The 21015-nt window shown below is 48.0% G+C and overlaps 1 protein-coding gene across 1 annotated transcript in view; it reads right to left on the bottom strand.

The window, feature by feature from the left end:
* LOC119398985 (DNA-dependent protein kinase catalytic subunit) overlaps window positions 1-21015 on the bottom strand; it is a 223364-nt gene that overhangs the window by 87618 nt on the left and 114731 nt on the right. The window contains 4 exon segments of the mRNA XM_049417869.1: window positions 10426-10513; window positions 11820-12005; window positions 12204-12335; window positions 20576-20676. Coding sequence (XP_049273826.1) covers window positions 10426-10513; window positions 11820-12005; window positions 12204-12335; window positions 20576-20676 — 507 coding nt within the window.

The following is a 21015-nucleotide window of genomic DNA, read 5'->3' as shown; positions in this document are numbered from 1 at the left end:
GCCGCGCGTGCGTTCCGAAGGGATTGCAGCGCTTTGACGGCTGCCACTGAGAACCGCGGACTAAATCGCTGTTTACCCGGATGCAGTCACCATGTGTCACAAACGTTCTCGCCATCACCGTGCCCCTCACTGCAGCGCTATGTGCTCCGAGTATGGCTTTTCAATGCCAAGCACTGTACATGAACAAGCAAGAAACACAGCCCTCCTACCTCCAGAAACTGTTTCTGTAAGGCACTTGACGTAATAGTCGGCACGGCAAGTGTCCTTCTGTGACAGGCTCAGAAGAACAAGTTTCCTGGCAACATTCTTCCTGTAAGCAAAGAAAAAAAAATGTGAACATAAGGTTACATGGTAGAAGGATTTTTTTTATTTTTTGACGTAATTAAGCGCGTTCATTGACATGTAATATGGGTGGGGAAACAAAAAGAAACGAAAAGAAAAGGGCCCCAGCCCGTGCCACTATGTATAACGGGCTCATTCACTGACATTGGGAGTGGACTTGCCTCAAGAAAGCGATTCCTGCTCGAATTCTCCATCCACTCCCGGATGACGCTCGGGAAGTCTTGCTGATCGCCGTCTTCACTGAGAATGCTCTTGACACGGGCTTTTACATAAACTGGCAAGTAATGCTCCTGCGTGTTGCAATGAAAGTGGAACACAAACTGTAGTACAAAAAGACATTTTGGTAAAAAAAAAAAGAAACCTTGTGATGCCTCGTGCATAAAGCTGCACGGCAACAGCTCAGCGTGGTTTTCATGCCAGTTACATCAACGAGCATATCTGCAAGCAGTTGCTCTAGGCTTGGGAACACACAGCTGAGGCAAACATGCTACAGGCGGGTTTGTGGCAACAGCACTTGTTACGCCTATTTCAGCGACATGTGCATCTCGTTAAGAACTAAAAAATTAGTGACCATTAGAGAGCTCAGTGCAAAGCACAGGGGATCATTATCCAACAGTAATTTTTTAAAAGAATGCCCGGCCATTAAAACAATTCCTGGTAATACACACTCAAACCTCGTTATAAGAAAGTCACATCTGCCACGAAAATAACTTCGTTATATCTGAAAATTCGTTATAAACGTTTATTTGTAACACTGTAGCTATGACAAGACTATTCTTCATTTACTTCGTTATAACCGATAATTCGTTATATCCGTGTTCGTTATATCGTGGTTTGATTGTATACCACTGTAACATAGCACAGGTGAAGAAAGCTTCAGCTGCGCAAGCACAAACGTGCATCGTAAATCTGGTGCAACGTAAGGTCTCCCACTTATACGTTACGAAATATGATCTGAGTATTTCAAAGCAAGCATTGAAGGTCGGCGCTTCATTGGTGCTGAATGAGTGCAGTGACACCTTTCTGCGACCAGTGATCAAGGTACATCACTTCTGACAAAAAAAAATTAAACATTGTATTTCACACACTAGAAGCACAAAGATGCACCAATAATATATAAATTAACATATTCATCAGTTCACCAAGTTGTATCAGTAATATGTGAAGTAGTTATCACTCAGAAAGTACTCAAAGATGTTCTGAAATATTGAAGAGTGGCATTCCTGAGCGAAACACTTGCACAGTATGCACAGCACTGCCTGCAACGCATGAGAGTACATGCATAAATTCAGTTATGTCAATTTGTAACAGGCGCTAGACATAATGAACTAAGTTACTTCTTGAAGTAGCGCATCGCATGCAGTGACCACTAGAGAGGGAAAAGGAGGAGGGGGTAGTGTATTGATTACGAACCTGCCGATACCCTCCGTCCCAGAGGCCCTCCAATGTCGAAGGGCTGCATTGTTCTAGCCTCGCGTCGACTTCGTTCTGGAGTTCTCTCCATTCACCCAGAAGGCAGCAGCACTGAAAAATTCAGACGCCCGTGGCTGTAATTACCTCCTGCGAAATGTTCTGTCAATACAGCGCTGAACAAATGCTGTTGCATGCGCGCACGAAAACATGCAAGCTAAAATGTGCAAGCCAAAGGAATAAAACAAGTTTAAGAAAATTGCGATAAATGGCCTCTGATGTCTCACAGTGTGTGCTACCAAGTCTCGAACGATATGTTCAGCTAGCGCAGCCATTTTTGCTAAGCCTAAAGTGCCAAAATATTGAGAATGTATCTTGGAAATGGTGCCATGTTGTCGCTATATTTTGCTATCGAAGTGTCGCGAGACGAATCTATAGCTAATACAAGCACTTGCTCGGAACGAATGACCAAAGCAATGCCGGATCTCATATACACTCAAACCTTGTTATAACGAACACGGATATAACGAATTATCGGTTATAACGAAGTAAATGAAGAATAGTCTTGTCATAGCTACAGTGTTACAAATAAACGTTTATAACGAATTTTCGGATATAACGAAGTTATTTTCTTGGCGGATGCAACTTTGTTATAATGAGGTTTGAGTGTATCTGAAGCAGGGTGGATATCACCCTAATGGTGTCGCCACATTTCCTATGCGCAACACTCGAAGAACACTTCAGCCCTTTGGGGCACCATTATACTACCCACAATAAGAACCGTTTTGCATGCCTTACCCTGCTTTAATGCCTCGAGTACTGTACTTCCAGATCAATGACTGGCACGCAGGTTATCAGCATGACACAGCATTCTTGATAAAAAAGTAACGAGAACCAAGTTTTCAAGAAAAGAAACGCAAGCAAGCCTTACAACAAATATTGCCACGCGACAGGAAGCGACGATGCAAATTTTATTAGAGTGCTAAGCATCTTGGCAAGCCTTATTGCCACATACTAAATTAAACAAATGGCAGAGGCACACAACACACGAAGCTGCCTTTTGTGATGGGAAATGGGTTAAATGACCATGCTATTTTTATTTAGTGTAAGGTACCTTTTACAAAACACTAAAATTTTACTCTGATAACAGACTCAAATGACTTGGTACCTGAAGTATGGCATCGTCCCAAGTGAAGCCGTCCACACCACGAGGTCTGCTCTCAGCAAGCTGAAAAAAAAAAAAAACAAATGAAAGTTTAGTACTTGTCTTGAGCACAGCATGTCCAGGTGTGGCAAGTGCCAAAAGTGTGCCAGAGAAAAAAAAAGAGAGAGAGAAAAAAAATGTTGCAGTGGCATAGCTCGGCTATGCCAGGATAACGTAACGTTAGCAAAGGTTCAGCTAATTATTCTTAGCTTTCCTGATTGTCTAGGATTAGCTTGATTATCATGCTTACTGCAGCTCCAATGACACACACACGGTATACGTATTATGTGGCACATGTATATTTATTTTGCCAGGCAACTACTTCGGGATCCGATGAGTTAAGCTTCTCCGCTCTCCTGCGCCGTTGAGCAGCATTTGCGCTCTCCTTCTCCATGGCTAAACCACACTGGCAAATGCCAGTCAGAGGCGCTATCAAGCGGTTCCAGTGCAGTGTCAGACAGCGACTGCACAGCGACGGCGAATAGCTGCGCGCGCGTTGGCACCAATACGTCTGCCAAGGCTACGACGTCACTCCTCTGGAAAGCGCAGACTGGCGGCGGTAGATTGCGCGGGAGGTGCCGGCTCCGGTGCGTGACATCTCTAATCCTCGCGCATGCGCAGCACGGCTCTTGAGGATCCACGCGAAACTGGCTCGGCTAGGCCAGTGTAGCTAACGCTACAAAAGAAGAGAAACAGTCACTGCCCTGTGAAGGACAGTCTACAGACGTCCCTATCATGTGATAGACTATGACAACGTGCATGTGCTGTCATTGCCGCCTGTTTATGCTTCATGATAAGCTAAAGCATATTCAGAGGCAGCACTCCACGTTCGTGAGGTGCAGGAAGAGCCGAGTCCATGCCATTTCTACGGTAGGACATTTAAAGAAGTGACCCTTTAAGGGGTTCCTGAAACAATTTTTGGAAATGATGCAAGTGGTTAAGCTACAACTAGAGCAAATCATTTGCACCATAATTTCAGCGAATCACCTTGTATCAAAGGATGAGCTATGGGAATTTAAAAGATACCCTTGCCTTGAGCTTTGCTATTTCTCCTCAACTTCTTAACAGAGCGGTCGGAGCTAAACTGCACTTTCCGCGACCCTTCATTGGCACACCACAGGTCGCGGGAAGGACTGCTCCGTGTTCGTCTGGTTGTCTTCTGCGCTACCACATGCCGCCACAGACCTGGCTGCTCGCATGTTCTCCACTGGTACAAAAGCTAAGAAGCCAATCCGATTAGTCACGTGAGTGACATCACAAAACAACACCGCATCCCTAAACAGGAGTGCTGAAAAACGCAATGTAGCGGCACACTGCAATATGTAGCGATGTGAATGCTTAAAACTATATAACACTCCATGAATCATGCAGAGCGTCTTTATGAAAAGTTTCCAGTGCGCACAGCAAAAACATCAGAAGTCACTGGACAAAACTAACTACTCACACTTAGCCAATCGCTGCAAAAACTGCCAATGCCATCCTGTGTGGTTTGACAGTGAGATTCGATTTAGTCACAGAAATAAACTGGCACGCGAAATAACTGAAGCCTTTCACATTGACAGGTGTGCAGATAACTGCGTAAGCGAGCCATCGATAGTACTGACCGACAAAGAAATCTCCTTTTTGAGCGCTACCTGAGCATTTTCTACATTCTTCTGCACATTGTACAGTAAAACCTCGGTAATTTGTTAATTGGGAATCCCGGATAATTTGTATTATTTGCGCGGTCCCAAATTTTTACATGTAAATTTAACCGGATAATTGGTGCGGACAGTCTGCGACTTCCCGGTTAATTGGCACACTTGGCCGCGACTTCCAAGATATGCAAAGGGTGTTGCGAATCTCGGAGGCTGTAACTAAAACATGCATTTTTTTTTTTATGTACGGATCTCGAAGGCCATGTTTTTTTTACCGGAAATACGTCGTAGACGCCATGTTTTAGCAATTGCCAGGCGGCGATGCGTGCGGTTGCGATCATGATCATCGTCATCTCAACAGCGATGTTAGCCACTCTAGCGAAGTGAATGTTTTGTGGAGTCTTTGTGCCATTTGGATGTCGGCTGGCGAGCATTGTGCGATTCGGTGCGACTGCTCCATTTGTCTCCTGTCTCCGCTTGAGTGTCTTCCCTGTGAATTAGTTGATTGAGGTGTGCTTGGAAGGAAGATGCCGAAGTACAAGAGCTTGTCCCTGCACGAGAAGGTGTGCTTAATTGAAGAGGCCAGCAAGTCGACGGCGTCGAAAACGGCTCTCGCCGAAAAGCACCACGTGCCTCTGTCAACGCTGTGCAACATCATCAAGAATAAGGAGAAAATTCTCGATGCTTACAGCAAGACGCACTCGTCAAAGCGTACACGAGTACGCCCGCCTACGTACGCCGACGTTGAAGCAGCTCTGATCGACTGGCTGCAGAAAGCCAACGCAGCACACCTTCCTGTGAATGGGACCATATTGCGTGAGAAGGCCAACCAGCTGGCGCTGCAACTTGGACATTCTGAGTTTAAATGCAACAATGGATGGTTTTGCCGATTTAAGGAGCGCAACAACCTGACATTCGTGACTGTTTGTGGCGAGAGTGGCAGCGCGGATCAGTCTGTTGTCGACGGCTGGAAGCAGCACACCTTGGCTCCACTACTCGCCAAGTACGAAGCAGCAGATGTTTACAACCTTGATGAAGCTGCTCTGTTCTACAAAATGTTGCCTACGAAGACGTTCGCTTTGAAGGAGGCAGACATTAAGGGGCGGAAACAGAACAAAGATAGAATCACTGTTTTGTTTGGTGCAAGCATGTGCGGTGAGCACAAGCTGCCACTGCTTGTTATTGGGAAGACAGAAAAGCCTCGTTGTTTCAAAAATGCACGACTGCCATCCAAGGATGACCTGATCTATAAAAACAACAAGAAAGCTTGGATGACGGCTGCACTCTTTGAAGAATACGTGCGGCACCTTGACCGCAAGTTTGCGGCCGCAGGGCGCAGCGTTTTGTTCGTCGTCGATAATTGCCCAGCTCACGGCGACATTCAGAACCTGCAGGCAATCAGGCTGGTCTTTCTACCCCCGAACACGACGTCGCTATCGCAGCCGATGGACCAGGGCGTCATACACCATACCAGGAAAATATATCGCTACAATCTGTTGAAGCGAATGCTCCTTTGCTATGACAACGGAAAGGAGTATAACATTGACCTCCTCGGTGGTATTTGCCTCATTGTTCACGCATGGAGGCAGGTGGAGGCCACCGTTATTCGACGGTGTTTTGAGCACGCCGGTTTTGTGAAAGAAGAGGCAACCTCCGCTGAGTTTGCTGTCACCGCTGTCACTTGCCCGTTTGATAAAGAAGGGGAGACTCTCTGCGCTCGATATGAGGCTTTGCACGCGGACGAGGAGTGCACTCCAATCGGATTCTCCGAGTACGCAAATGTCGAGTGCACAGTGCAGACGTGTTACGCCGACATCGACAGCGAGATAGCTGCGAGATCGACCGATTCGGCCTCTAATGTTGACAGCGATGACGAGCCCTCCCGAGCACCCCCTTTGGCGGATGTCATCGATGCCTTGAGTGTTGTGCGCAGCTTCGTCAAGTGCAACGGCGGCGAGGCTGAGATGCTGCGCCTCATTGACAGGCTGGAAAATATGACTTTCAGTGCTGGGAACTACCGAACGCGTCAGTCACGCATGGAGGAATTTTTCTCCAAGTAGGCTGACTTGCCACAATAAAGGTGTGACTTCCGTACATCACGTTTTCTGGCCGATTTCTTTGATTTCGCGTTGTTTCGGATAATTGGGAATCCCGCTTAATTGGGATATTTTTCTCGGTCCCGACGCCTTCGAATTAACGAGGTTTTACTGTAGATTTTATTTTTGCTGAGCACACTTTTTGGTCATTTTGTGTGAGAATTTTTGTAATATCTCACACATGCGCTCTTGAGATAGCCCAGGTGTATATATATGTGTGTACTTCCTTTTCACCAATAAACTGGGTTGTGAGACAGCGCTTGTTTGTCTTCTTCCCTTTCATCTTTGTTGTGCGCACTGAAAACTTTCCCTAATGAATTCGTACCAACTCGCCTTTTTTTTTTATACTTATTTGCAGAGCGCGTAAGTTGGTATGCCAATAATCTGAAAAAGCTATGCTGACGACTCCATTGGTTTGTAAAAAAAATCGTTGAAACTGTTTGAAGGCGCCTTTCAGCCCTAAAAAAAAAAAGCTTGAAAAGCCTCGCTGGTGGTCAGCACACCTGTCGATAAATGTCCCTGGCCTGCTGGTAATCTCCTTGGGCTTCCTTCTCCAGGGCCTTCTTCGCTTCTGGCCCAACATCTCCGCAGAGAGCCAGCGACGCACGCACAGCGTCGTAGTCGCCAAGAGACTTGTACAATCTGCAGGAGACATTTATCGTTTTACAAGCAAAGGAAAAAAAGAGCATCCAACAGGAACGTACGTCATCACAATTCAAATACAAGTATCTCGTCTAGAGGGATGAACATAAAAGACAATGGGTCAAGAACACACCACGGAGACTTTTTCAGGTAATAACAGCAGGCTAATTTAATCTGCCCATGGTCAGATTTTACAGCGATTCCTTTTTGATTAATTCTTTCAACCTTTCCCTACTAGCTAAGCAGCACGGTAAGGCACTGCTTTATTGTTGTGGGTTTAAAGCAGCGCATAGGACGACAACATAGCAAAAAAAGAATAGGTTAAAGCTAACAATGGTGGTCCCATGAATATGGCACCCTTGTATTAGTAGCATAGACTTTGGCGATCAGGTGAGCCTATTTGCTAGGATAGCGTCTTATCTATCTCATGTACGCTACTTTCACCAGAATTGGCTGTTCATTCCAATCTTTAATGACGTTTGCGTGCTGCCGCATGCCGGCCATTTTTAAGTCATAATAATATCTGGGGTTTAATGTCCATTTTTAAGTCAGCATCAGCAACTTAATGGAAGAAATCAAAAAAGAAAAGAAAAAAATTGCTCGCAGTACAGCCCTTGAAATTCAAAGCATACATGCATATACAGGGTGTCCCAGCTATCTTTAGCCAAGGGTTTAAAAATACAGTATTAGAGGCAGGCGAGTGAAATCACTTGCAAATTACCGACAGTCACCTTGCGCGCTACAGACAATTTTTTGTTTGGTAATTAACTAATTCGTTAATTAGGATTATTAAAATAAATTGCTAAATATTGACTGTAGGCAAGAAATGCGGCTTGCAGAGTTCGAGAGCGTCTCCAGAAACCCCAATTGCATTATTTGCGATAAAGAAAGTCTCACGTATACCATTTTTTCTAAACAGAAAGAAAGCCCGCAAAATACAAAAAGAACCATGTGACTAGCGCATTCGCCCGCCGTGAGAATGCTGCCCTCAGCCATGGTTTGAGAGAACGAAATCTGCTGCGGCCGTGGCTCGGCGGCTCCGTTGCAGTGGTAGGCCGATAAGTTGACAGTGGTTTCTTGGCCCGCACTCGCTACAACTTGCACTGTCACGCGCGCCAACTGGCAGCGTAACTGACCTTTTGACTAAAGGAAGAAAAAAAAATATGTTATAAAACTACTAGCATTCCAATTTTCCAAGCAATGACAACCACACAAACTATAAGTAAAATGATTCTGCATAGTTGTCACTTCTAACACAAAAATTTTTCAAAGCAGGTTTTTCTGTTGCTATGGTAACTGCTACATCCTCGGATCACATGACTGAAAACATTGGGGCAAAAAGGCGCCGTTTCATCGTGGCTTCGCAAAGACAATTTCATTTAAAGGCAGCTTTCAATAGATAAATGTCTAGAACTACTGCTTGCATTTGATTACTGCCACCAAATAGTATGTGACAAGCCATGCTCACTCAGCTAGCTGCATCCACATTTCCTCTTCCGGACGATTTCCTTTCTTCGATCGTTTGGCCGGCGGTGCCTTGGTCGTTTCTGACAGGCTGCTGGCATGATTCATTTCTTCCAAGAGAAGAATTCCTGCGCAGCAGACAGTTTTTGCATGACGCTCTAGACATTTAGAATACTTAAACTCCAAGATAGCTTTGATGAGAGTTTTTTTTTTTACGATGAAGTGCTGTTTAGATTCTTTTTTTTTTAAGCTATAGAGGTTATTTAATCCTTTCAGACACCACCTATGAAGAACTGTGAAGAACTATGAAACCCATGAAGAAATGTGTCAAACTTAAACAACCTTATTTCGAGGCACTCGATATTCTATTTCAACAAAAATATAGTCATAATATGCTAATTTTTGTGGTTTATAGGAATTAAGCTTAATTAAAATGTAATTAAATATTTATTTATGCTGAATTCATTCATGTTCTGTTTTTGCATAAATAAATTGAACGCTAAGGTTAGAAATATAGTGCAATTTTATTTTTGGCTATGTTCGTTAAGAGCACACAAAAATTATTCCATTGACGGGGCTCACGGAAAGCGGCATGTCGAATGACTCGTTGAACATGGTAATACCTTCAGCAAAGTGACCATATTCAGTACACTGCAAAATGATGTTAAATGAAGGCACATTCATTAGGCAAGAGGTTCAATTCATCCAAAGCTCAATGCATCTTGCTCCATCTTAGCCGCTAGTCAACACAATTAGCAAAAACAAGCCCTGTACGTAATTGTGTACAAAGCGTCTCAAAGAGTTAAGCTCTGCAATAAGCTACCAGCAACTACAGTTACGACAATGGGTTGTTCGTACAATAAAGTTGGTTTCTCTTTCCAGAGAGAGCTAAAGCTAGAGAATTTTACAACAGCACAGAGTTTTAAGAAAGCCAGAAATTCTGTAACAGTTCTGCATGATTGAATAGCCAAAGACGATTCATTCTTAAAGTTTGTAGCTTTCTAGAGGGAGCGAACCTAGTCAGAGCTTTAGTTGTGACAAGAATGGTAGAATGGCTAAAAATTCTGTTCTGTGCTGCGATATTGCCAAGACAGTGTAACGAGCCTTTATCCTGAATACTCTTGTTAACATCAATGTTTTCGTTATTTCCCGGTGTGTCTACAGTGGCGTTCTCTGTTGTTGGGTATAGCAATTAGCAGCTGGAAATCTGTAGCAGTGAAGTTGTTTCAGCACACCCTGTACTGCAAACAACTGTTCCTAGGTGCTTCAACTTCATTAAAAATGCAATGTATGACGGGATAGCCATGACAACCGTTGTGGTCAAGCTGAACGTATCTGAACATATTTTAATGCCACAACATAATTAACTTCAGCAGCATTTGGATTACAGACAGTACTCGAAGATACGACAACAGTTAAAAAAAAAAATCTCAATTTTTTTTCTTTATTTAGTTCACGACACAATTTTTGATGGAAACACCACAACAATGGCTGGCTGCTGCACCCAGCCCAGTGTGTCATTGTACCGTTAACGTTTATTTGGATATTGTTCGCCATAATGCTGACATAGTCCTTCATAGTAGAATGAACAGTGTAGAGAGGAATACAACAACAGAAAGCTGAATGTTACCGAGGCTTTGATGGCCACTGGCTATAGATGCTCTAGAGATGGCAGCCACTGGAAGCTCCAGATCCGAAGCGCTTTGGAAGGCTACTTCCTGTAACAGACACAATGTGTACAGAACCATCTAACGTAAAAAAGAAAAAGAAAGAATGAAGGAAAAAAAAATGGCTCAGGAACATGTTAACGAGCTACAAACTGTACAAAGCTTAATTGAAACCTAGCATGCAAGAGAAGAATACTTCCAATAAATATTAACCACAGATAAGTGCACTTCTGTTTCAATACCCTAGGAACGTAGGCCAGTATTCTTACCAAGTACAACAGCAGCAACACACTATGCAGCACACTCTGGTACAAAACAACACTGTCATATAAAATATACTAAATATAGTACATCAGCGTGAACATAGGAGCTTTCCTTTTGACTAGGCATGTGCGAATATTCGAGCACTTCGAATATTCGAACGAATATTACAGTATTCGAATTCGCTTCGACGCGAATTTAAATTATTCGAAATTTTGAAGTAGCCGACATGAATGAATCGGCATATATTCGACCGCACGTAACCCCCCTGTAAAGGTAGTTTCACTGCAGCGTAGGAGTACTATGCCGTGAAAACACCTGTCCAGAAAAGAAAAAACCCGCACTGCCGCGAAGCGTTACTTCACGGTTAAATAAACATATCACCCTCATGTCGATTAATTATTTTTTTAAGTTTAAAGGCTTGTTATACGGTCTTACATGTGATCAGAACAGTACATTCTAAACGTAATGTATGTTATCAATTATCACTAGTATCCTACTGAAATTCAGATTCTGCTGCTATCCAAAGTTGCTTCCACTTTACTATGAACCAAAGAAGTGACATTCACACATGTCTACTTCCTATATTTAAAAATATTGTGCAGGTTAGTGGGGTCATGACAAATATGCTCATTTTTTTTTATAATATGTCATATATACTATCCGCACTATTCGATTCAAAATTATTTGACCAAATCACTATTCACTTTGAATTCGTTTTGAACGTAAAATTTACTATTTGAACATCCCTAATTATGTGCCATGCATGCATCACAACTGGTCCCATCTCTGCCCATGTTTTGGAGCACACAGCAGACGGTACCGTAGCAGATGACGTGTGTATTGCAATGGTAAAAGTATGCCCTTCAGAAGAAAGAAATGCCAGGGAGAGAGTAGCTCAAGAGGCTGCGGCTCCTAGTTCCAAAGTGCTCAAAGAATAGCTGAAATGTGCTGCTTCTTTTGTTTAGAGTTCTGCCACAGGGCAACAGACAACGAAAAGATGGGCTACATTTCCACGAGGTTTCGAGGGTGGAGAATCAGAAGACTGCATTCGTTCAAAAAGTGATCCCTCGAAGGAACTGGAAACAAACCTCACCTGCACAAAGGCCACAAGTGGAGGAAAGCATCGCATGCTCCCTTCTAGGATGCCTGCCAGCGCACCTCGCATCCCTCGGCACAGCTCGTCCTGCTGCTTGGAGAACGGGGACCCTTCTCGCTTCGACTCGCGCAGCACGGACGTGACGACGCCGGCAAGCAGCATCTGGGCGACTTGCTGGTCTTGCTGAAATCAGAGGAACAAAAGAAAGTGATTGTTGGAAGACCAATTCATTCCAGGCATGGGTGCGCACGACCGTCTCGTATTCCCTGGGGTTTTCTGCCCTACACAGTGCTTGCCCCTGTATGCAACCCTGAACATGGCTCTTGCATTCTGTAGTTGATCGAACATGGCGAAACCAACATGCTCGTTTTTACTGTTCACCTGAGCCAAAGCTTGCATGGGAGCGATCAAGGCCGCATGCGTGATCTGGATGTCCGGAAAGTCGCCCATGCGGTAGCGTCGGTACAGGGTCACCTCTGCTTCTCGACGAGCTCGCTGCTCTGTCCTGAGTTTCTGTCAAAAGAAAATGGGAAAGAAAAGTGGAGACTCAAACACACTGGTACACCAGTAAGGGATGGCTCCAGTCACACACGTATATCATGAGGAACGCAACCAGTAACCAAATCATGACAGAGCTAAGGTTATGTTATTAACCTTCAGAGTGCCAATAAAGTTTTTTTTTGCTACAGTCAAAGCTCATTATAATGAACTCGCATCTGACACGAAAATGGTTTTGCTAAATCCTAAAATTCTTCAGAAATGCATATTCGTAACACTGCACGAATAAAAGCACAATTTATCCTTTAATTCGTTATAACCGTATTCGCTACATAGTATCAGTTTGACTGGACATATCCTTGGGTTCCTTCTATGGAGTTTTTGACATCTCGCCAAATTTGGCTTTTTTCGAACGGAGGCCTCGCTTAGCTGGGCACTGCGCATAACTTCGTTGCCATATTCCTTTGCCCCTTTCCCTTCCCCCCCGAGTAGGGTAGCAAACCAGAAGTTTCAATTATGGTTAATTTCCGTGCATTTCTTTCATTTTTACCTCTCTCTCTCTCTCTCAGTTATGCGACCAAGATAAAGAATATACATTTTGTTTGGATGCAGTACAACTTCGATACAGCTCAGACCACTTATAACGTAACCGCTTACAGTGCAGTACCGGCTATAATGCGGTTTTTTCTGACTCCCGTTTACCCTCCCATAGAACTCCATGTATACGCATACCGCTTATTGTGCAGTCCCCCGAGATGAAAAACCAGTTATAATGCGGCTGCCGGAACGTTCTCAGAGATGCGAGGGAGCGAGCGTGCTTCTCAGCGGAGACGCGCCGGCGGGGGAGAGAGCGGCGACGGAGTTACGAAGGAGCGGGGGAAGAAAAAAAAAGTGATGGCGGTGGGAGGCAGCAGCCCGGCGCGGGCGCGTGGTGTGAGGAGGGGGAGCGGTTGCGTGGCCGACGGAGTAGCCTTTGCCCCATGCGCGCTTGCCCCGGCCGCTTCACGTGCGCGCTCCGCTACGTATGGGCGCCCGCGTCCGCATCAAGGGCGCGTTACCTCTATTTGTCTCCGTCAGGAAAATAGTTGCTTCGTCGTAGAGCGCAGATATCGCACGTGCAACCTCGATTCCCCCGCAAGGAACAATGCTTTGAGACGCGACTGAGCTTTCGCCTTTGCCACCAACAGGCGGACTTACAAGCTTGAGAGACTTTTTCAGGGTAGTTGCCGCGGCTGTTCTCCCGACCGTGAACCACAACTGCGTTTCACACGTGATGCCCTCGGTTTAGCTCGCGAGTGCGATCTCTTCTACGCCCGATCTGAGCGTTGCCTAGGGCAAGCTTCTCGCGGCGGCATGCCAAGTTGCAATGCGCACGCTAGGCCTAACAAGCGCAAGCTGCCATGTCGGCGGCCGTGAACTACAGAAGTGCCGAGTCAATGAAACATTTTGCAGTTGCTGCATTTAGAAGGGGTGATTTACATCTTTAACGAAAATGCGGGCGTGCGTGTAAAACACTCGAGTGGTGGTTTGTGGCTGCCACCGTTTTCGACATCGCGTACGAGCAGTGTGTTACCGCGGCGACTTCCCGCGACGGCGCATTTTTTCCGCGTTCGTTATGTCGGCAACGCAGGTCCGCGGACGCTAACCGTTCAACATTTCCAAATGTAAGAGCAGACGCAAACTTACGTCCCAGTCGCATGCCTCGATAGTCGGAATCGCGCGCCTACCCGTTGGTCATGTTTTGCACACGTACAACCTTTCAAAAATGTTGTTTTGGTTATAGTGCGGTACCGCTTATAGTGCGGATATTCAAGACTACGGCGACTTACGTATAAGCGGTCTATGCTGTATAACGAATATATGAATATAATGAATTACCAGTTATACTGAAGTAAACGGAAAATAGTTCTGCCATTAGTGCAATGTTGCAAACATACGTTTAGAAAAGATTTTGAGACATGATGAAGCCATTTTTGAGTTAGATATGACTTCATTGTAAGGAGGTTTGACGTATGTGAAATTAGCGCTACACTCTTATGATGTCTTAGTGCACTTACTTTCATTCCGTAGGCATGTTAACCCTGCAACCAGTATTTAATATGACTAAAGAACGCCATAGCGTCTATGTTAAACTTCAATCCAACATCTGAGCTATATGAGATTTTTTTCCCATCACACAACTTTAATCCGAAAGCTACGTACTGTGTCACTGGCTCGTCAAATTGAGATGGCACATGCACTTACATGCATGCGCGCATATTGCCACGCCCGCTTCTTCTTTCATTTTGATGTGTTCGAGTTTGACCAGCAAGGACGGTTATCAACGCTCGACGCTGGCCCCGAAGCGGTGTTCGAGAAGCTTCACGATTTTGGTAGATCGTTTTGTTAAGATTGCGCGCCGCACGCGAATGTTCCAGCTTTCTCGAGAGATAACGCCGCCATCAGCGATATTGCTGGAAAGTTCCATAGCGCCTGTATAAAAGCCAACGCGCTTGACCGCTTGTCAGTTGATCGACGGACGACGCCCTGTTCGCCGCTATCATTGTACAGCGTGTATTGCTGTAGTGCTAGTTCTCATTTTCCGGCCACAAGTTCGGCCAAATAAACAGTTTCATCCTGCAAACGCCGACTGCTGTCTTCGTTGACGTCACGACCACGTGACATCTGGTGGAGGTGCTGCTTCTTCCATGATCCGGACGCCCCCGCGAAGCGCTGACCCAAGCCCAAGCCGCGACGAGGACGACGGCAAGGAGAACCCGGATCGTCGAACAAGCCGCAGGCAGAAGGGACTGCCGCCAGAGCACGGGCTCCTTCCCGAAAAAGACAGACAGCCGCAGATCCCAACATCGACCGCAGCGACGATGACCGACCCCGTGCAGCCTGCGCCGATCCTTCTTCGGCATCCCAAGGAGCCGCCAACCTTCCGCGGATCGTCGTTTGAAGACCCGGAGACCTGGCTTGAAACATACGACCGTGTCGCCGCCTTTAACAACTGGACCAATGAAGACAAGCTGCGTCACGTGTACTTTTACCTCGAAGACGCGGCCAGAACCTGGTTTGAGAATCGGGAGTCATCAATGCAGACCTGGGATCTTTTCCGCAGCGCATTCCTGCACACGTTCACAAGCGTCGTCCGCAGGGAAAGAGCCGCTTCTTTGCTGGAGACCCGGGTGCAGCTGCCAAACGAAAACGTCACCATCTTCACGGAAGAGATGACTCGACTTTTCCGTCAGGCCGACGCTGCGATGGCGGAAGACAAAAAAGTTCGCCTGCTCATGCGGGTGTCAAACAAGAACTTTTCGCGGGACTTGTCCGCAACCCGCCCACGACGGTCGCCGAATTCCTCACCGAGGCTACGACTATTGAGAAGACACTGGACATGCGGACGAAACAATACAACCGCTCGACGCTGTCTGCAACCAATTTCGAAGTGCACTCACTAGCCACCGACGACTTGCGCGAAACCATCCGAGCGATCGTGCGGGAGGAGTTGCGCAAGCTGTTACCTTCGCCGCAGCCTCAAGTGGATTCGATCGCAGACATTGTCCGCGAGGAAATCAAAGAGTCACTGGGTGTTCCTCAGCCGGCACCGCCGCAGCTTCAAGCAATGAGCTATGCTGCTGCAGCCCGACGCAACGCCCCCCCTCCTCGCCCACGTCAAGACGTCGCGCCGCCCCAGCAGTTCCGCCGCCAGGCACCACCGCCGCCACCACCGACGTCATATCGCCCGCCAGCCGGTCAGCGATACACACCGAGGAAGACCGACGTTTGGCGCGCCCCCGACCATCGTCCACTCTGCTACCACTGCGGAGAAGCCGGCCACACCTACCGCCGCTGCCATTATCGACAGATGGGATTGCGTGGGTTCGCCGTCGACGCGCCACGTCCACAGCAGGGGGAACGACCACGTGACATCGCCGACTACCTTGCAGGAACGCAGTGGACCCCCCGAGGACCTTCGCGATCGCCGTCGCCAGGCCGCTACGCCTCTCCCCAACGCCGACCATACACTGGCCCAACCCGGGGCCGGTCACCTAGCCCGCATCCGGAAAACTAAGGGCAGCAACCGATGGAGGTGCGGTTGCTGTACGACGAACTACCGAAGACCCTCCGCCGCCGACGCCACCGCCACGACGAAGGCTTCAGGACACGACGCGAACCCCTGACGACGAAACCTCGCGGACCGAAGTAGACCTGACGACGCAACGTGGAAGCAGCGGAACAAACCGACGTAGCCGTGACCCGACGCCACGACCTAACTGCAACGCAAGACGACGAACTAGCGACCTCGACGTTCTTATCGACGGCCACAGCGTCACAGCCCTCGTCGACACCGGAGCCGACTATTCTGTCATCAGTGGACCGTTCGCCACGAAGCTGAAGAAAGTTAGGACAGCCTGGAAGGCCCCGAAATCCGGACAGCTGGAGGTCACCTTGTAACCCCGGAGGGAATCTGCACAGCGAGACTCACCATTAACAACCGGATTTATCCCGCGAACTTCGTAATCCTGCCGCGTTGCTCGAGAGATGTCATCCTTGGTATGGACTTCTTAGGCCTTCATGGTGCAATCATCGACCTGAGGTCTAAGTCAATAACACTGTCCACGGAAAACGCACTACCGCCGCACACTCCGCCAAGAAAGCACGCCTTGAATGTGCTGGAAGACCAGGTCACCATTCCCCCTCGCTCCAGCGTCATCATTTCCGTCGGCACTCAAAATCAGCAGACCTGGAAGGCGTTGTTGAAGGCGACCAGCACCACTTGATTAACCGCAAGATTTGCGTCGCAAGAGGAGTAGCAGAGCTGCGGGCTGGGAAAGCAACAGTTATGCTCACGAATTTCAGCAACGAGTACAAGCACGTGAGCAAAGGCACGACGGTCGCCTACATCGAAGAAATCGTAGAAGCCAGCAATGCTTTCGGCCTCACCGATTCTCCCGAGCCTACTCCGACGAATAAAGCGCCGCAACCAGCTTTCGACATCAATCCCAGCCTTCAGAAGCACAAAAAAGAACAGCTCAAAACCCTGCTCTTGCAATACAAAGACTGCTTTTCGTCGTCGTCAAGAATTCGGCAGACTCCCGTGGCAAAACATCGCATCATAACAGAGGAAAGCGCCAGACCACTCCGTCAGAGCCCGTACAGAGTTTCGACTCGAGAACGCGAGGCCGTGAAGAAACAGGTCGACGAAATGCTACGCGACGACATCATTCAGCCGTCGAAGAGTCCGTGGGCATCTCCGGTGGTGCTAGTGAAGAAGAAGGATGGGACTCTACGTTTTTGCGTCGATTATCGTCGCCTGAACAAAGTCACGAAGAAGGACGTGTATCCCCTTCCCCGGATAGACGACACCCTGGATCGATTACACAACGCAAAGTACTTTTCGTCGATGGACCTCAAGACCGGTTACTGGCAAATAGAAGTCGACGAGAGAGACCGAGAAAGACTGCTTTCATAACACCAGACGGCCTGTTCGAGTTCAAGGTCATGCCCTTTGGTCTTTGCTCGGCACCTGCGACTTTTCAACGGGTTATGGATACAGTACTGGCCGGCTTGAAGTGGCAGACGTGTCTCGTGTACTTGGACGACGTCGTTGTGTTTTCCTCAAACTTCGACGAACACCTTCGGCGCCTTGAAGTTGTACTTCAAGCAATCAAGACCTCCGGACTCACCTTGAAGCCTGAAAAGTGCCGCTTCGCATACGAGGAGCTCTTGTTCTTAGGTCACGTGATCAGCAAGGATGGTGTTCGCCCGGACCCTCGGAAAACAGCTGCCATCGCTGACTTCCCGACGCCCACCGACAAGAAGGCCGTACGCCGTTTTCTCGGCTTGTGCGCCTATTACAGACGTTTCGTCAAGGAATTTTCACGGATCGCCGAGCCACTGACGCAACTCACGAAGGCCGACGTCGAATTCAGGTGGGAGACGTCGCAAGTTCAAGCATTTCAAGAACTGAAACGACGCCTGCAGACGCCTCCCATACTTGCGCATTTCGACGAATACGCCGATACGGAAATCCACACCGACGCAAGCAGCGTAGGACTCGGCGCCGTCCTTGTGCAAAAGACCGACGGATTCGAAAGGGTCATCAGTTATGCTAGCCGGTCGCTATCAAAGGCAGAAATCAACTACTCCACAACAGAAAAGGAGTGCCTGGCCATCATCTGGGCTACATCGAAGTTTCGCCCCTACCTCTACGGCCGGCCCTTCAAAGTTGTGAGCGACCACCACGCCTTGTGTTGGCTAGCTAACTTGAAGGACCCTTCAGGTCGCCTCGCACGGTGGAGCCTACGACTTCAAGAATTTGACATAACCGTCGTTTACAAGTCCGGAAGAAAACACTCCGACGCTGACTGCCTGTCCCGCGCCCCCGTCGACCCACCGCCGCAGGACGACATGGAGGATGACTGCTTCTTGGGAACCATAAGTGCCGAAGACTTCGCCGAACGACAGCGAGCGGACCCAGAACTCAGAGGCCTTGTGGAATACCTCGAGGGCAGGACCACCGTCGTTCCCAAGGTATTCACGCGAGGACTGACGTCGTTTTTCTTGCGCAACGGCGTTCTCCTTAAGAAGAACTTCTCGTCGCTTCGAGCCGATTCCCTTCTCGTAGTGCCCTCGACATTGCGACCAGAGGTCCTCCAGGCTCTGCATGACGACCCGACGTCTGGACACCTGGGTGTTTCTCGGACGCTCGCAAGAATACAGGAAAGTACTACTGGCCGCGCCTTGTCGCCGACGTAACTCGCTACGTCAAGACCTGCCGGGACTGTCAGCGACGCAAGACACCGCCGACTAGGCCAGCCGGACTTCTGCAGCCTATCGAGCCACCTCGACGGCCGTTCCAGCAAATTGGGATGGACTTACTGGGGCCGTTCCCGACGTCCAATACCGGGAACAAATGGATCGTCGTAGCTACCGACTACCTCACCCGCTACGCCGAGACAAGGGCCCTACCCAGAGGCAGTGCCGCCGAGGTAGCGAAGTTCTTCGTTGAGAACATCCTCCTGCGTCATGGCGCCCCAGAGGTCCTCATCACCGACAGGGGTACGGCGTTTACGGCTGACCTAACTCAGGCAATACTGAGATACAGCCAAACAAGCCACCGCCGGACCACAGCGTACCACCCACAGACCAATGGCCTCACCGAGCGGCTAACAAGACCATCGCCGACATGCTGGCCATGTATGTCGACGTCGAACACAAGACGTGGGATGCCATCCTTCCGTATGTGACCTTCGCATACAACACGGCCATGCAAGAAACGACGCAAATGACGCCGTACACGCTGGTCTACGGAAGGAGCCCGGCAACGACGCTCGACGCAATGCTGCCAACCGCCACCGACGAAGACGACCTCGACGTTGCCGCCTATTTGCAACGCGCCGAAGAAGCTCGACAGCTCGCCCGCCTGCGCATCAAGAACCAGCAGAGGGTCGACAGCCGTCGCTATAATCTTCGACGGCGCCACATGGAGTACCAACCCGGTGACCGTGTGTGGGTCTGGACGCCGATACGCCGACGTGGGCTCAGTGAAAAACTTCTTCGGCGATACTTCGGGCCATACAAGGTGCTTCGACGTCACGGCGCTCTTGACTACGAGGTCGTCCCGGACGGAATTACGAACTCCCAGCGACGCCGCGCACGACCTGAAGTCGTCCATGTCGTGCGCCTTAAGCCGTTTTTTGCGCGTTAGCGAACCTGGGGACTCTACTTTTTCCTTTGTTATTTTAATTTATTTGTGTATGCACTTGCTTTTTCCTTTCCATGTTGCAAGCATCGGGACGATGCTTTTTCAGAGGGGGGCAATGCCACGCCCGCTTCTTCTTTCATTTTGATGTGTTCGAGTTTGACCAGCAAGGACGGTTATCAACGCTCGACGCTGGCCCCGAAGCGGTGTTCGAGAAGCTTCACGATTTTGGTAGATCGTTTTGTTAAGATTGCGCGCCGCACGCGAATGTTCCAGCTTTCTCGAGAGATAACGCCGCCATCAGCGATATTGCTGGAAAGTTCCATAGCGCCTGTATAAAAGCCAACGCGCTTGACCGCTTGTCAGTTGATCGACGGACGACGCCCTGTTCGCCGCTATCATTGTACAGCGTGTATTGCTGTAGTGCTAGTTCTCATTTTCCGGCCACAAGTTCGGCCAAATAAACAGTTTCATCCTGCAAACGCCGACTGCTGTCTTCGTTGACGTCACGACCACGTGACAATATACACACCTGCGCACCCGCACACACAGAGGCTGCTCTTACCCTTCGAGTTTCATTACGACGAACTTCCCTGCGCATGTGCTGAAGCCGGATCTGGTCGTCGTCTCGCAAGAACCTCTTCCTGAGGTACCGTAGGCTGTCAACTGCGTGAACCCAAGGATTCCATCACGTTGCGATATTCAAAAGCAGAGGTTTTCCAAATTTTTATTACGTAACATGAGACATGTCCACATCCACATAAGAAGGGGAACTTAAGGGCTCGTTTTTTTTTTTTAGACACAAGCTTAATGAAAACCAACAGACAGTGAAGCCTAGAAAGGTTGTTATTTATAGTCTTTTAACCGTATTGTAGTAATTATGATATAATTATGAAGAAATTAAAATCAACAAAAAGACAACTTGCCGCCGGCAGAGACATCCACATGGTGTACCATAAAAGATGCTATCACATAAAAACCCTTCATCACATTTATTTTGAGCCT

The sequence above is a fragment of the Rhipicephalus sanguineus genome, chromosome 7 (assembly GCF_013339695.2).
Source record: "Rhipicephalus sanguineus isolate Rsan-2018 chromosome 7, BIME_Rsan_1.4, whole genome shotgun sequence".
Taxonomy (NCBI): Eukaryota; Metazoa; Arthropoda; class Arachnida; order Ixodida; family Ixodidae; genus Rhipicephalus; species Rhipicephalus sanguineus.
Note: the sequence above shows the minus strand (reverse complement) of the source record. Positions and strands in the feature narration are given on the sequence as shown.